At 43.6% G+C, this 17,080-nt stretch overlaps 1 protein-coding gene across 10 annotated transcripts in view; it reads left to right on the top strand.

Annotated features, from left to right (window-relative positions):
- Positions 1 to 17,080, top strand: part of JADE1 (jade family PHD finger 1) — a 171,850-nt gene that overhangs the window by 152,092 nt on the left and 2,678 nt on the right. For all 10 annotated transcript variants that reach the window (XM_081021920.1, XM_081021921.1, XM_081021917.1 and 7 more), the window contains 4 exons: positions 540 to 707; positions 1,321 to 1,437; positions 8,417 to 8,947; positions 11,128 to 11,245. In XM_081021920.1, coding sequence (XP_080878046.1) covers positions 540 to 707; positions 1,321 to 1,437; positions 8,417 to 8,947; positions 11,128 to 11,245 — 934 coding nt within the window. The remainder of the gene's footprint in view (positions 1 to 539; positions 708 to 1,320; positions 1,438 to 8,416; positions 8,948 to 11,127; positions 11,246 to 17,080) is intronic.

Raw genomic sequence — 17,080 nt, 5'->3', positions numbered from 1 at the left:
AACCCCTACCTGCCTGTGCACTGTCTCACCAGATTGGTACATGCTCTGGTTATCTCCCACTTGGACTACTGCAATGCGCTCTACATGGGGATTTCCAAGCACAATGCAAAGTGTTGGTGTTGACCTTTAAAGCCCTAAATGGCCTTGGCCCAGTATACCTGAAGGAGCGTCTCCACCCCTATTGTTCAGCCCGGACACTGAGGTCCAGCTCCGAGAGCCTTCTGGCAGTTCCTTCACTTCGAGAAGTGAAGCTACAGGGATCCAGGCGGAGGGCCTTCTTGGTAGTGGCATCTGCCCTGTGGAACACTCTTCACCAGATGTTAAGGAAATAAACAACTATCTGACTTTTAGAAGACATATGAAGGCAGCCCTGTTTAGGGAAGTTTTTAATGTTTGATGTTTTATTGCGTTTTTACTATTCTGCTGGGAGCTGCTCGGAGTGGCTGGGGAAACCCAGCCAGATGAGCGGGGTATAAATAATAAACTTATTCTTATTCTTCTTACTTCGTACTTCATTTTACTTCTTTTCATTGTGGCAGGCATGCTATGGCATCCTAAAAGTTCCAGAAGGCAGCTGGCTGTGCCGAACCTGTGCTCTTGGTGTTCAGCCCAAGTGTTTGTTGTGCCCCAAGAAAGGCGGAGCCATGAAGCCAACTCGTAGTGGGACTAAGTGGGTCCATGTTAGCTGTGCCCTCTGGATTCCTGAGGTGGGTGTTTCAGGCAACTGATTCCTCTGCACATGCTCAGAATGGAGAATACAGAGTATTGTATGTTTTATAGTGAGAGCAGACAGCCGTGGTGGTGGTGTCAACAAGGAGTGTCAGTGTCAGAAGCCATTTGGAGAGAGTGTTGCCCCAGCTTCATCTGAAAATGGGATTTGCAGGAAGACAAGGTGCAATAGCACCCATCATCATGGACCCTGGAGTAGTGCCACCTGTCAGTGGTAACCAAGAGGATTTGCAAGAATGTGAGGATACAAACAACACAGCTAGCTATGGAGATCTGGGTTCAAATTCCTGTTTCTCGGTGACCACAGACCAGTCACTTACTGCCTATCCTACTACCTCAGAATGTTGTTATGAAAACAACTTTGGGTGGTGGTGGTGGTGAGAGAATTGTGCATGCTGCTCTGAGATCCTTAGAAGGGTGTGATAAAAATGTAATAATTTTCTATCCTTAAAAATAGCTTTAATAAATGGTTGGACACTTAAATTGTTAGCTTACCTTTTTGTCCGTAGCAAGATCACTCCAGGATAGTCATGCTTCCTGTTCTTTGTTCACTGCTTGATTCCCACCCACCCCCTTCTTTATTTATCTTAGGTGAGCATTGGCAGCCCAGAAAAGATGGAGCCCATCACAAAGGTCTCCCATATTCCCAGCAGCAGATGGGCCCTGGTGTGCAGTCTTTGTAACGAGAAGGTTGGGGCATCCATACAGGTAAATCACTCTGACTGGGTATTATGAACATGCATTTGCTACAAAAGGCTTGCTACTGTAGTGAGGCTTTCATTTTTAACTTCCATGAAGTACATTAGAGTGCAGATGTTGTTGTTTAGCTGTATGAAACATCAATTTAGGGTCTGCTTTGGACTGAAGATATTTAGGCCTTGTTGTCATATTACTCAATGTCTGCTAAAAGCAAGGACCCTTACTTGAAATCTGAGATAGTGAACTTGTAGCCAGCCAAATGTTGTCAGGCCCCCAACTCTTTATCAGCCCCAGTCAGCATGGCAAATGGTCAGCAATGATTGGAGTTGTAGTCCAGCAATGTCTAGCGGGCCTCTGTTCCCTACCACTCCCACTTTAGTTGGTTCACTACACAGATATGCAACATCCTCATATTTTGTTTCTCCTGATGGTTTCCTAAGATCCATAGCAGTCTGTGAAATCTATTTTGGTATAGATATGATAAAAAAAGTTTCATTTCCTACTTCTTGCCCTTTTGTGCCACTTCGGGGTTTGCTGCGATGTGTGCGATCTCATGTGGCTTGGGAATGGGAAATTGCCTGTACCGAGGACTTTTTTTCAGCCGGAACTCACCAGAACTGAGTTCTGGCACCTCATTGGTGCATTCTGGCACCTCTGCAGCGTTGTGGCACGGCGTTTGGGGCTGTGCACCAGAGGTTGGGGGCGGCGCAGTGCTATGTGTTGAGTGACAACGGCTGTGGGCAGTGCGACGTTTGGTGCAGGTGGATGGGCATGCGGACAAAGAGGCCAGTATCATTTATTAGCCTTGCCTGTATCAAAATGCTGGTGCACACTTCCCATCCATTCACCACCAAATCTTCTTCTAGTTTCTTTGGTGGTAGTTTTATTGTTCCTCACACAGTTCTCCTGTGGTGTCGAAGAGCAGCATGAGTTGACTCTGTGGAATTCATTATCACAAGATACAGTAATGACCACCAACTTGGATGGCTTTAAAAGTGATTTAGACAGATCAGGCTATCAAAGACAAGTAGCCACAACAGCTGTATGCTACCTGTAGTATCTGAGGCAGTGTGCCTCTGAATACCAATTGATGGGGAGCACAAGTGGAGAGGGTGCCATTGTGCTTGTCTTGCTTGCAGGCTGCTTATAGGCATCTGGTTGGTCACTGCTTAGGTTGGTGGTGCTATGCAACAGGGATGTTGTTATGTTTTGACCTCACACTGTCCTGCTATTTATTATGTTGTACAGACTCCACCCCCCCAAGTAATAGGTGAATATGGTTGCCAATTACACATTTTGTGGTGTGTGTGTGTGTAAATTTTTTAGTAAATATTTTGTGCTGTTTCTTTTTTAAAAGCACTAAACCCACCATTTTGTAAAGAGGAAACATGCATGTACACAAATAAAGAGAGACCAGTACTAGGACAAGAAGTATCTAACCGAAACAAATACTTCAGTTAATGTGAAATTGACTCAGAAGGATTTTCTATGGCTGGTGATACTGTAGTTTTGCCAGTGAAAAATAGGCATTGGTGACTGGTGTATATTGGTGTGATAATCGAGCTCTGTCAATATAAAACTCTTCAGCTTGTTCTAATTAGCCCTCTCAGATTCCTAGATAAAGAATGATTACTTTTTCTCTCTCTCACTGTGATAGATTTATAGCACACACACGAGAAGACAATTCATGTTAGCTCACTGTTCAGTTAGTCGTTCTTTCATGTTTGTGCATAAAATATTTATTAACGTAGAGCACTCGCTTTGCAGCGCTTGGATTTTAGAATGCTAATAAATATTTTATGCATAAACATGAAAGAACTGCTACCTGAATAGGGAGCTAACCTGACTGTATCCTGTATGTGTGGGTGGGTGTTTTAACTACAAAAGAAGTCATTGTTTAATATGGAGAAAGATGCAAGCATATAGCAAGCAATGTCCTCCCCTCTGTAGATGTGAACTTGGGGGAATTCTTTTCATTGACTTGCCCATACAGGGCTTTCGAGGAAACTGAACTTGGCTGTAGGGCAAGGGCATGTGTTAGGGGATTGCTCTGTGTGCAGATCATTCAGTTGCACTGGCCCCTCCCTGGCTTCACTCTCTGCTCTGAATCATTGATACGCCAGAGATTCAGTAGTGCAGCCAGAAAGCCTTTCAAGCACTTTGCCAGAGGCTTTGTTTACTGCTCCCTTTCCAAACGAAGTGTAAAACAAAAGCACGGAATATGAATCATAGAAACCTAATTGGTGCCCAGTGCTTTAATAAATAAATACTAAAAGTCCTTTGCAGACCTTCATCTGTTTGCTAGAATCTTTGCCCTGAATATATTTTTCACCCTATAGGACGCACTTTTCCCCCTCCAAAAATGAAGGGGAAATCTGGGTGCGTCCTATGGGGCGAATGCAGGCTTTCGTTGAAGCTTGGAGAGCGAGAGGGGTCGGTGTGCACCGACCCCTCTCGCTCTCCAGGCTTCAGGAAGACATCCGCAGCCTAGGCAGCCCTGCGGGAGTTCCCGCAGGGCTGTCTAGGCTGCGGATAGCAGCCTGCTTCCCGGAGCGCCGGGCGCGCTGAAAGCAGAGCGCCCGGCGCTTCGGGAACACATCTGCAGCCTAGGCAACCCTGTGGGAGTTCCCACAGGGCTGTCTAGGCTGCGGATAGCAGCCTGCTTCCTGGAGCGCCGGGCGCGCTGAAAGCAGAGTGCCCGGCGCTTCGGGAACGCATCCGCAGCCTAGGCAACCCTGCGGGACCTCCCGCAGGGCTGTCTAGGCTGCGGATAGCAGCCTGCTTCCTGGAGCGCCGGGCGCGCTGAAAGCAGAGTGCCCGGCGCTTCGGGAACGCATCCGCAGCCTAGGCAACCCTGCGGGACCTCCCGCAGGGCTGTCTAGGCTGTGGATAGCAGCCTGTTTCCCGGAGCGCCGGGCGCGCTGAAAGCAAAGCGCCCGGCGTTTCGGGAACGCATCCGCAGCTTGCTTCCCGGAGCGCCGGGTGCGCTGAAAGCAGAGCTCCCGGCGCTTCGGGAACACATCCGCAGCCTAGGCAACTCTGCGGGAGTTCCCACAGGGATGTCTAGGCTGCTGATAGCAGCCTGCTGCCCGGAGCGAGGGGAGCCCTGAAGCAGAGCGTCCCTCGCGCTGGGCAGACATCTGCAGCGTGGGGAGCCCTGCAGGAGTTCCCCGCAGGGCTCCCCACGCTGTGGATATCAGCCTGCCGCCCGGCACGAGGGGCGCCCTGAAGCAGAGCGCCCAGCACGCCGGGCAGACATCCGCAGCGTGGGGAGCCCTGCAGGAGTTCCCCGCAGGGATCCCCACGCTGCGGATAGCAGCCTGCTGCCCGGCGCGCGGCACGCCCTGAAGCAGAGCGCCCCTTGCGCCGGGCAGACATCGGCCAGCCCCACAAGCTCGGGGGACAGCAGGGAGGCGCAGCGCCGCCATCCCACTGTTCCTCGACCTGGTTCGGTTTCCCCGACCTGGTTTTGGGGGGGAAATAAAGGAAAAAATTTTCCCCTTTATTTCCCCCCCAAAAAACTAGGTGCGTCCTATGGGACGAAAAATACGGTAATAGTAGGTGTGTCCTGTTCTTTCTTATGTAGGTCTTGCAGAGTTGATAATGCAAACATCAAGAAAGGGCGTTGCTATTGCTTTGGGGAACATGCTGTTTACAAAAACACCCACCCATGTGCTTGAGGCAAGGATCTCGGTTGTGGTTTTCTGGTATTACTTTTGCACATTGGGTTACTTTCCAGTATTACTCACTGCTATCACAAGGCAAGGCATTGATGCATGCATGACATGGGTGGTATTTTGGTTTCCCCCCGCAAGTGAATGTGTTTGGGCATGCTCTGATAAGGTGGTGCTTGATCAGATTGTTGGATTGACTCCTCCCACATCCTTGAAATACACTGATGGGCTTTCATTCTGATTTTTAATATCTTAAGAACCAAGAGCGCTTGTGGTGAAACCACCCCATCTGTCCTGTAGTGTAGGATCACGCTAGTGCACTTCATGCAGGTTGTTCACACATACACTGCCACCACTTCTTTCTTCAAAACCACCTAGGTTTGGGGTGAGAAATAAACACACATCTTTTTTTATCTGAGAGGAGAACAGAGTTAGGAAATTCCCTCCTGCCTAAAGGCAGCTGGAATCCAGTGTGTGGTTCCTGCTACCTCCATGCTAAGCAAGTAGCATGGAAAACCGACTGGTGCACAGATATATGACACCTGTTAGCTAAGTGATCCTAGGATTTAGACTGAATGTTCAACCCCGGTCAACCCCAGGATTAAAATTAAAATATTTATGGAAAATACAAGATAGTGGGCAAAATAGGGAGTTTAGTGAAAGAGTGAAAATAAAAGTTTGTTCTAAATAATCCTATACTTAGGCAGTCTTACATTATATTCAACCTAGTATAGGCCTAAATGCAGGCGTAACTTGCTTCCTTTTATTGACGATGTCTGGGGTAAGAAGGGTGGGTGGGTTTATTGATGGATCTAGGGAATTTCACCATTACGAATTAGTGGGTGGTGGGTGACAAACTTACATCAGCAAGAAGTGCCTCAGAGGGGTTTGGGCTGCAGGCCTGCATCACAATCACACAGAGCAATATCACCACTGAAATGATGATTGCATATGTGTAATTATATGGCTGCAGATTTAATTTGGGAGATCCTTTACAAGAATGTACAGAATATCACACTGTCTCAGAGACGGGAAATGTAGGACTGCAATCTAATATATTTAATGCTCTTAATGTAAGTTTCCATCGCAGATTAACATTTTGCTTCTTGATTAATTTGCTTCTGATGGCAAGTGAGATGTGAGCTCTGGGACTCTTTAACAACCTTCCATTCAGTTGTGCTAGCTCCATCCTCCTTGTGCCACATGTGATATAAAAGAAACTTAAAGATGACTTCCCATTCCTGTCAATGCATAGCTGGTAGATAGTTCAAAACTGTAAGAAGTTTCATGCTTAAGAGAAATTGTCCTCTTACTTTAGGAAACTGAAGTTATGGCTTCATGATATATAAATGTTGTTATAATTAATTGTTTCCAGTTGAGTGACCACTTAAAAGCCAAGTAGTTACATGATTACAAATCCTTTTAGCCATTGTCAACCCTAGCAATAGTCATGTTGACAGCTTCCTTTGGGATCGAGGTGGCAGTGTGTCTTTTTTATGTGTACATTTGAACAGGAGAATTGAAATCGCTGCATAGCTGCACAGCAGTAAGGATTTACTTATTTATTTTGACACTTTATATACCACTTAATTACAGTTGAACCTAAGCAGTGTACAGGAGACTTTATGCAAGGAAACTAAAAATAAATTAAAACTGTAAAATTAGAATTCATTTAAAAAGCTTGCTGGAATAAAAAATAGTATTTAGTAAGCACAATAAGTTTTGGGGGGCAGGCTTGTCTGACCTTAGCTGGACAGGAATTCTATAAAACTGGGTACACAATAATGAATGTACAAACCCTGGTGGTTATAAGCTGTGCATGGGAGACAAGTGACTCCCCCAAAGACCAAAGTTATAAAACAGAAACGTAAGAGATAAGGCAGTCTTTGAGATAACCTGGACCCAAGTTGTTAAGGGCCTTGTAAATTAATACAAGAACTTTGAACATATGGAAGCATATGGGCAACTAGTGCAACTGAATGCTAAATGTAGATTTACACAACCATATTTGTGTAGATGAAGGAATTGCAGCATATATTTCCTTTAACATCTTTGCTTAAGGAAAGAGGTAGTTGGCCCAATGCTTTCTCTTATGGAATGTTTCCAATAATTTCAGAAGGTGGCAGGAGGCTGTGCACATGGAATATCATCCCCCAATCATCTCCAAATTAAGCAGACTTCTTTCCCTGCTGTGAAATCTTTCTCATACTCTTTAACCTAGAGATGTGAAATGACAGCAGCATAGAGCCCAAATTAAAATTCAGCTTTACTGCATGGAGAAACTGTTCAGTGCACCCTTAGGTCACTGTCGGCCTGTTTGTCAGTGAAGGTTTATTGGGGAAGGCCAGAGGGCAATGTACATCTCACCGCCTTTCATATTGTGCCTCAGTGTTGACTTTATTCAAGTAGATTTATCTGAAGCTTCTACAGTTTGAACCCTGCTGTGCACTTTTAAATGACATCTGGCTGCTGAGTCAACCTGAGTAGGAAAACACTGAGGAGGAGGATAATTGGCTCCTTTTCACAAAAGGACTGTATAAATATCCTTCTGCCGCACACATATTTCTCACGTGAGATACGTTTGGGTTAAGTCTGGCATTTTCCTGTCATCATAAATGTCAGTGACACTCATTTATTCCATCCTCATTGGAGTTGGAGGAGAGCTGTGAAGGGGGAGAAGAGAGGTAGCGTGTAAAGGGATTTTTCTCTCTCTGTTAATGCCTATTGAAGCACATCCTGAAACATAAGCTATTTGCTTCGTAGAGCTTTGCTACAAGCTGCTTGTTTGAGACCCACAGAAAGAAGTTCTGAAGCACTTCTTTTATTTGTATTCTGCTCTGCCTTTAGAAATCTCAGAGCAGTTTATGTGGGGCTTGCAGTAGTCCTCCGTTCAGGTACTTATTGGGTCCACACCTGCTGAGCTTCAATAATGCTGCAGTATTAAGTGCTCCCAGACCATTAAGTGTGGCCACATGCAGCCAACATGTGAGCTTCTTTGCCAAGGATTGAAATATGATAGCAAGCAGAAGAAATAGCTTTTTTAATGGGATGTGCAAGCAACTGCAGTGACGATGAGGCAGGAGATGGCTATTACTTCAGCAGAAGTCCACTTGTGGTTCTTGAGATTTGAGCCGCTGTGAATATATTTCTATCCCACCTTGTGTTGGGCTCAAGGGAGCTCATAATGAAATATAAGATACTTAGGCCTTGCAAAACCATATGATCGTTTTTACACAACCTGTTAGCTACAAACATATAAAATGTAAATGTTTTAAGATCTGTTCCTCCATCCCCTCCTCTCCCCACATCTACAGTGTTCAGTGAAAAACTGCCGCACAGCCTTCCATGTCACTTGTGCGTTTGACCGTGGCTTGGAGATGAAGACCATTCTGGCCGACAATGATGAAGTCAAGTTCAAGTCTTATTGCCCCAAGCACAGCTCCACCAAGAAGTCAGATGAGGAAAACCTCAGCGAATTCACCAGCCAGGAAAATGAGAACGGGGCACAGGACAGTTCCCCTCCTGCTCACCTAGAACCTTTTGACAGCGTGGATCAAAACCAGGAGGAGGCCCACAGGGTCAGCGTTCGCAAGCAGAAGCTTCAACAACTGGAAGATGAGTTCTATGCCTTTGTCAATGCCTCGGAAGTGGCCAAGGCCCTGCAGCTTCCTGAGGACTCTGTAGAATTTATGTACCAGTATTGGAAGTTGAAGCGGAAATCAAACTTCAACAAACCTTTGATCACCCCAAAGAAAGATGAAGAGGACAATCTGGCCAAACGGGAGCAGGATGTTCTGTTCAGGCGGCTACAGCTTTTCACCCACCTCCGGCAGGATTTGGAGAGGGTAAGTTGCTGTGTTGTTTGGTAGGTCTGAAAGATGGATTTTGCCTCAGTTGCCTTACCAATCCTGATGTTTGAATGCTGTCGGATCAGGCATAAAAATCCTGCTCAATGCAGCTGAAAGGTGCACAGTGGTCAATGCATGTGGCCTTGGATCTCATCCCACTAAGGTCCTCTCAGAATGATTAGAGAAGAGGCGAACCTGCAGTTCCACCTCTGCCCCTCCTTTTGCTGGAACTTCTCTGAGCGTAGTGGTGTGTTGTGACATGTTCAGGCAATCAGTAGGGATTTCCTTCTACATCCTTTGTGCTTGCTATTTCCCAGATCCTATGCTGCAAGGCCTGCTTCTGACTTGCAAGGTGAGGATGGGAGAAGCAGTTGCAAACAGTAAATTAGTGGGCCTTGCTATGGACTCTGAAACCAGGTTTGTTCTGCATGAGTAGACTTCCCAGGTTCTCTCAACATGGTGAACTCTTTATAAACACATCCCTTTGTAGTTGCAGGGGTCTTCCCTTCATTAAAGTGAGTAGGAAAGCCCCCTGTGGGCAGAACAGCTTTCTGTGCATTATAGAGGTCCTGTGCTCACAAAAAGCCACTGGAGTGGGTGTGTGGCTGTGATAGAAAGTAATAAACTTTCATCTATTCTGTTTGATAAGTAATGTAGATTCTTGGAGATTTTCAGTTTAGTGTGGCATGAACACCTCCCTGGGAGAATGTGAAGCTGTTCCGAAAGCTGCCTGCCTTTGATTGATGCTTTGAACAATGTGGCCATTCTGAACTTCTTAACTCCAGTGCTTAGCTCCAGAATCTCTTAAAACGAAAGGGTTTGTGAAGAGCTTCAAAAGAATCTCTTCAAACTGAGTTAATGGGCAGTAAAATGGCAAATGTGATGCAAGTGTAACATGGTGTACATTGGAACCAACCATCTAAATTTCACATATGTGCTCTTGGGGTCTGAACTGGCAGTGATTGACTAGGAAGGAGACCTTGGGGCTGTAGTGGATAACTCTGTGAAGATGTTGACTCAGTGTACAGGAGCAGTGGAAAAAGGCAAATTCCATGTTTGTGATCATTAGGAAAGAAATTTAAAATAAAACCACCAATATGTCATTATACAAATCTGTAGTGCAATGGAATATTGTGTACAGTTTTGGTTGTCTCACCTCAATAAGGGCTTGTACAGTTAGAACAGAGCAACCCAAAGTGCAGAGGAGGGTGCTGGAGCATCTCCACTAGGAGGAAAAGTTACAACATTTGAGGCTTCTTAGTTTAGAGATGACACGATAGAGGTGTATAAAAATATGCATGGTATGTAAAATGTGGTAAAGAAGACGTCCCCCCCCCCATACTACTAGAACTCAGGGACATTCAATGAAGCCAAATGTTAGAATACAAAAGGACAGACAAAAGAAAGTACTTATCATAATATTTTTATTATTTATACCCTTCTCATCTGGCTGGGTTTCCCCAGCCACTCTGGGCGGCCTACAGCATATATTGAAACAGAATAAAATATCAAACATTAAAAACTTCCCTAAACAGGACTGCCTTCAGGTGTCTCTAAAAGTTACGTAGTTCTTTATCTCCTTGACATCTGAAGGGAGGGCAATTCCACAGGGTGGGCGCCACTACCAAGAAGGCCCTCTGCCTGGTTCCCTGTAACTTTTCGCAGTGAGGGAACCATCAGAAGACCCTTGGAGGAGGACCTCTTCATAGGTTCTTAATGTGGGAAGTACAGTCATACCTCAGGTTAAAGTTGCTTCAGGTTGAGCGTTTTTGGGTTGCGCTCTGCGGCGACCCGGAAGTAATGGAACGTGTTATTTCCGGGTTTCGCCGCTCGTGCATGCGCAGACGCTCAAAATGATGGCATGCGAAGCAGCAGCGAATCGTGACCCGCGCAAACACGGGTTGTGTTCGCTTCAGGATGCAAACGGGGCTCCGGAATGGATCCCGTTTGCATCCAGAGGTACCACTGTAGGAATTAAAAAAAAGGGGTTCTCTTTGCTGGTGTAACACACCTTTCCTTCAGCACTAGTAACCAAGTACACATGCCAGATTGGGTTGCAAAATGTCTTCTAGCATGGAAAAGCTCCTCTTTTTAGGAAGTTTTTAAAATTCAAATATCAACTTTAAAATATGTTTCTCTTACGTGAATCTACAAAATATTACATATTGTGTTTTTAGGTACGAAACCTCACATATATGGTGACCCGACGGGAAAAAATTAAAAGATCTGTTTGCAAAGTCCAGGAACAGATATTCAATCTCTATACAAATCTTATGGAGCATGAAAGAGCTTCAGGTGAGTTCCGTTTGACTTTTTGTGCTGGAGTATGGCATGGCAAATGTGTTGGCATACTGGTCTGGAATGAAAATTATTGCTGTAATGTTTTTGTGCACTGTAATGAAATCTATCAGCTTGCATTTCTCTATAACCCTCTTTGCACCCTGCACACTGAGAAAAAACCACCAACCACATGTTAAATATTTGAAAGACTCTGATAATTTCTTTGACTTACTGAGGGACTTGTGGATTGCAATAGTAGATAGCTATTAAAAACCATTGCTAGTAGGCCTCTGTATGTGTCTTGCCACTTGCTGGCTCTTTGAGATGGAGATGATCTGCTTTCCCTCCTCAAACTTGGAATAGGTTTGCGCTTTCAGTTTTTACATTTCAGATGCATTCAGTTTCATAACTCCTCACCCACCAACCTGTACTTCACCCTCTCAACATAGTATTCAATCAGTGAAGTGTTTACAGGTCCCACTCAAAAGTATTTTTTATATATATACTATAAAATCACTTGCTATTTATGTTTATATTTGTGCAAGTCTGAATCCTACCTGGCAGTTATTTTCCTCCAACATTATTTAGCTGCCACTATGTAGGTTTCCTTAGATCCTACTCCTCAAAATTTCCTTTACTTAATTCTTAACAGCTTCTTAATTAAAATTCTTATTTTTGCATGCCCTACATCTAAAGTGGATTATTCATAATCACTTAACCTGGGTACATGTGAACAATTTAGATTTTGTTCCCATCTATAATAATCTAGCAATTTATTAACAGCATATTTATTTTCCCTTGTATGGAAATTGAGTGGCAATTTCAATGGTATATTAGCACCCCACAGACAAAATTTAAAGCACAGTTAATACTTGTTTATGTTGTCTTACTTTGAAAACTGACTCCATTTTTGTGCAGTGAGTTTAGTGGTCTATTCAGTGTTTTTCATTTACATGTTTATGTTGTTTTGTTGATGGTTTGCAACTAAGACGCAGGGGAGCATGAGCAAAGGGTTACATAAGCCCTTGTGTTCCCCTACCCACAGCTGACAACGAAGGCAATGTTCCAAATTCTAAATTATCTCATTGTGCAAAACTGATTATTAATTTTAATTAAAATCAGTATTGTTTTGACAAAATATATATTTTTGCTGTTCCGTTATGTGCGATAGATTTACTTTCTGGTCTGGATTATGAAACCAGGAGTATTGTTCTCCCTGCTTGTATTCATCTGGAACATATTTTTATTTCTTCTTTATAACATCAGGGGCATGAATGTCATAAGATGAACGATGCATCCTAGTTGCTACACTTAACTTTCTTTTACAAATGGCTGACAACTTGACTCTCTTCAACCACAATTGAAATTTATCAAATGTTCAAGGAGGAAAATACTGCCAGGAGAACAGAGCTCCATGAGTCTATTATGTTAAAAATGAATTGAGCTAGAAAAGTCTGCCTTTTTATCACATTCTTTAAACCTAAGTGTCTTACTCTGACAAGCAAATAGCTTTGGAGACAGAAACTAAGTGGAACAACGACCTTTCTTTAATGTGGCTTGCCAGTCAGAAAGTGCTTTAAAAGCATGAACCCAAAAGAAATAGCTAGCTGACTTGTAACTATATATTCTTCAAAGACGCTAGTACCCGTTGAGCAAGAAACTGCTGCACCTGAATGACCTTCCCATTTCAATCATTAATCAGCAGCACCAGTGTTAAAGCATTGGATGTCAGTGTTTTTGATCTGTAGGACTATTGCAACATCCATGCAACCCTGGCTTAACGTTTTGTGAAGTTACACTAAAATGGCTGCTAACATAACCCAACCCTGAGGAGTTTCCTGGTTTGGTGCAATATGATCTAGCTGCTAGTGCAGCAAGTACAGTAACAGAATGAAGTGGCCAGTTTGCCCCCTTCATTTTCTGTTGTGGCTTGACAAATTCCTTCCCCAGTCCCCTTGTTCTTACATTCCTGAAGCAGGCAACAAATCTGGGCCTCTGTTCAGTTGCCACCCCTGGCTAACGGGGATGTGTTCACTTTGGTGAACTGTAAGCTTTAAAGCACCTATTCTAAGGGCAAGTGTGGTTTTTTTTAAAATCTGGGGACAAAGCAAAATGAGATCAGGCTCTGATGTCTGTAGTTCCCTATGCTTATGTTACCTAATTAAACGACCAATGAACATACAAACTTTGAGATTTAGGAAAGTGTACTCACAGATTTGGACATTTCAGTATTAATTTGTTTCCAAACATGCAAAGTGGTCCCATTGATTTCACTGGAACTTCCACATGATGAACATACAATGGTACCTCGAGTTAAGTACTTAATTTGTTCTGGAGGTCCGTTTTTAAGCTGGAGACCACTTTAGCTAATGGGGCCTCCTGCTGCCACTGGAGCACGATTTCTTTTCTCATCCTGAAGCAAAGTTCTTAACCTGAGGTACTATTTCTGGGTTAGCAGCGTCTGTAACCTGAAGCGTATGTAACCCGAGGTACCACTGTAGTGTATTTGGGAGTTCAGCACTGGAATGTCCTGTAGATTTCAGTGGGAGGGTTAAGCACAATGTTATCCCTACCCAACTGAAATCAATGAAATGCTGATAGGCCTATGACCCTCAAAAATCCAGTTCCTTTCAGTGGAAGTTGCATTCAAGTAACCACACTTGTGATGCATCTTTGATTTAAATGTGATCTAAGTACACCTACCTTTCACTGAATCTGGTCCCCTGGGTCAAGTATAAAAATATTACTGTCTATTTCAGTATTGCTTATTTGTTCCAGTTTGACTCTCTCACCAATATTCTGACACACCATATATCCGCACAAAGGCAAGCAACATCTTGCCTTAATTTTTAGTTATTCTAGTGATATTTATTAAAACTCCACAATTATTGCCTCATGTAACTAAGCAGAAATAGAGAAGTCAGCCTCTGATGTAAAGGGACAGGTATTTAATCAGGGAGAAGTGGGTTTTTTCAGAGCAGTAAAGCCCTATTAAAATCTTGCCATTAATTAAAAAAATGTTTGACACAGATAGTTTACTGCCACATGTTCAGTGTTGTGAAACTGGTACTCCATGTTTTAGCTGTTTAGAAAAAACTGTGGCGATCACACAGGGTCCCCGGACGTTTGACGGTCTATTGATCCCTGTGCCACCACTGTGATTGCTTTCCCGCTGCCACCAACCCATTTCTCTTGGGTACACACAGAGTCCAGACAGTTGTTAACATTAAATCAAATAAGCAAGTTTATTTTATAAGCCTTAACAAGTTTATGGTTTCAGATAATTTTTCTTGTCAGTTTCCTAATCTTAGTTTTCTATACCTATACCTTTCTTAATAACAGCTAACTGATTATCCCAACTGTCTATCCGACTCCTCCTATCAGTTTCTCTCACTCTCTCACAACACAGCTCGACAACCCACAGGCTTATCCTCCCTCTTCCTTCTCCAACTCTCAACTGACTTCTCAACACTAACTCTAACTCCTCCCCTTGGGTTCCCACTGGCCAATCACTTCACACCCATTTAACCCTTTCCTTATGACCCAGCATGATGTCACCTAGGAGGGCAAACGCCACAAAAACCCTTTTAAAAAAACATGGAAAAAGTATAGAGACAGCAGGTTGGATCAAAACTAGCTAATTTAACTTAAGTACTATTGAAATAATTGTGACATCTTAGTCATGACTTAAAGGCCCATTGATTTCACTGGGAACTGAGCACATTACTTAAGTCTGGATCCACCTAAAGGACAGTCTTGGCTAAGAAGCTCAAACATTATCATCATCAAACCTTTTATTGGCATCACATAAAAACATCCATGGCAAATCAATACAGAATTACCACCTCCCCAATGTCACAGAACATTTGTCAAATGAAAAGAGGCAAAACAGTCTAACGTTACATCTCTAGGTCTCCAGGGAGATCAGACATCTGCAATGTGTTTCTGCGACAAAAAAACAAATAAAGATACTTAGCCACTAACTTGGTGAGCTCCTGATCATTCCCCAGTAATAGAAAATGTATGACCTCCAACTCTGGTTTCCATTTGGGGATGCAGAGTTGATCTAGAAACTGCTGGCAGAGCTCAGCATATAGTTTACATTTAAGAACCATATGAGTAAGAGTTTCCAGCAGGTGGTCTTCACATGGGCAAATTCTTGCTCCTTCCACCACTCCCGAGAACCTGCCGCAAAGGAGGTTTGGTGGATTTGAATTAAACCTGGCCATCAAAAATGCCCTTCTTTTTGGGGGGATAAGCAGAAATTCAAGATAATTGTGATTAATTTCATACGCCCAAGAAAGTTGAAAGTAAAGAGGGGAACAAGTTTTCTCTGCTGCTGCTGTTAGTTCCTGGCGTTCAGTCTCCCACAACCTAGTTTTTATTATAGCCTTGACAGATGATGGGGGCATCGATTGCAAAAGTTCCATTGACAGTCCAAGTTGCTGTACCTTTATATTAAACTGTTGTAGCCCTGGGGAAAGAAAGGGGTCTGACAAGACTTCGCTAAGGAGAAGACCTTTGTCTAATGTGAGGTAGATGTTTAACCAACATAGAAGAAATCTCGCCCAGGCAACGGTCTCTACCTTGTGTTGCCCTCCCTCTAGACACAAGGCTGCATAGGGTACACAATGTGTGATAGCAAAAATCTTAAAAAGGAAAGCTGCCTGCACTTGTTCTACCAGCTGGGTAAACCCTGGCAGCCAGACTAGGATTCCATAGAGCAATTGAGCTATAATTTTGGCGTTGAAGACCTTGAGGGCAGAGGGGATATGCGAATTACCTCATTATGAAAAACCGCATTATGGCCTGCATAGACATCTTACTGGCATTCACCGCGGTGCATGGTGCGAGGACCATAGAAGCCTATGATGGAATGTAATTCCCAGATAGTTAAATTCAAATACCTACTGGATGGTTTTCCACCAAATACCTAGCTATAGCTCTTGTGTGAATTCCCAAAAACCATTATTTTGCTTTTATCAAAGTTCATGCACAGTTTCATTCTGGACAGATGGTCAGTACAGGAATTTAACAATAGTTTTAGGCCAATTCTTGTCTGTGAAAGCAAAATCATGTCATCTGCGTACAGGAGGATGAGAATGCTTGATGCGTTGAGTTTTGGGCTATGGGCATCTACCTGTTTTAATGACGAAGTAAGGTCGTTAAGAAAAAGACTGAAAAAAGAGGGAGCCCTGCTTTACTCCTCGGTTTATAATGACGGGATCTGTCATTACATTCCCTGGTGGTGGTCTTATATGACAGGTGTTCTTTGTATAAAGCTTTTTGATCAAGTATAGTAATCTAGGTTCTAGGCCCATTGTCTCCAATTTGATCCATAACAGCCCCGTCAACAGTGTCCAAAGGAGCCTTGTTATCTAGGAAGGCCACATAAAGACATTCTTTATGAAGCCGTGTGTATGTAGCGGCTAAGTGAGATAACACCTTGCAGTTGTGTAAAGTGGATTTCCCTTGCCTAAACCCTGCCTGCTCCGGACCTATGATGTTATTTTCATCAAGCCAAGTAGTTAGTTTATTTAGCAGATGTTTAGTGTACAATTTCCCGATGTTTGACAATAGACTTATTGGCCGATAGTTGGGTGGCAGCTTTTTGTCACCCTTTTTAAAGATTGGGATAATTCTAGATTGCTGCCGTGAGTTAGGCATGATACCAGATCTATCTAACACAGTGAATTGATCCGCTAGTATCGGAGCCCACCACTCTGATAGGCTTTGATCAGTTCAGATGGAATAGCATCTAGCCTTTCCTGCTTTCATCTGATCAATTAAACTTGTAACTTCGGTAATAGAGACAGGGGGCCACTCATCTGTGAAAGTAAAAATTGCATG

Source organism: Podarcis pityusensis (genome assembly GCF_964106645.2).
Source record: "Podarcis pityusensis genome assembly, chromosome: 9".
Taxonomy (NCBI): Eukaryota; Metazoa; Chordata; class Lepidosauria; order Squamata; family Lacertidae; genus Podarcis; species Podarcis pityusensis.
The sequence above is the reverse complement of the archived record's forward strand: the minus strand, read 5'-3'. Positions and strand labels throughout refer to the sequence as shown.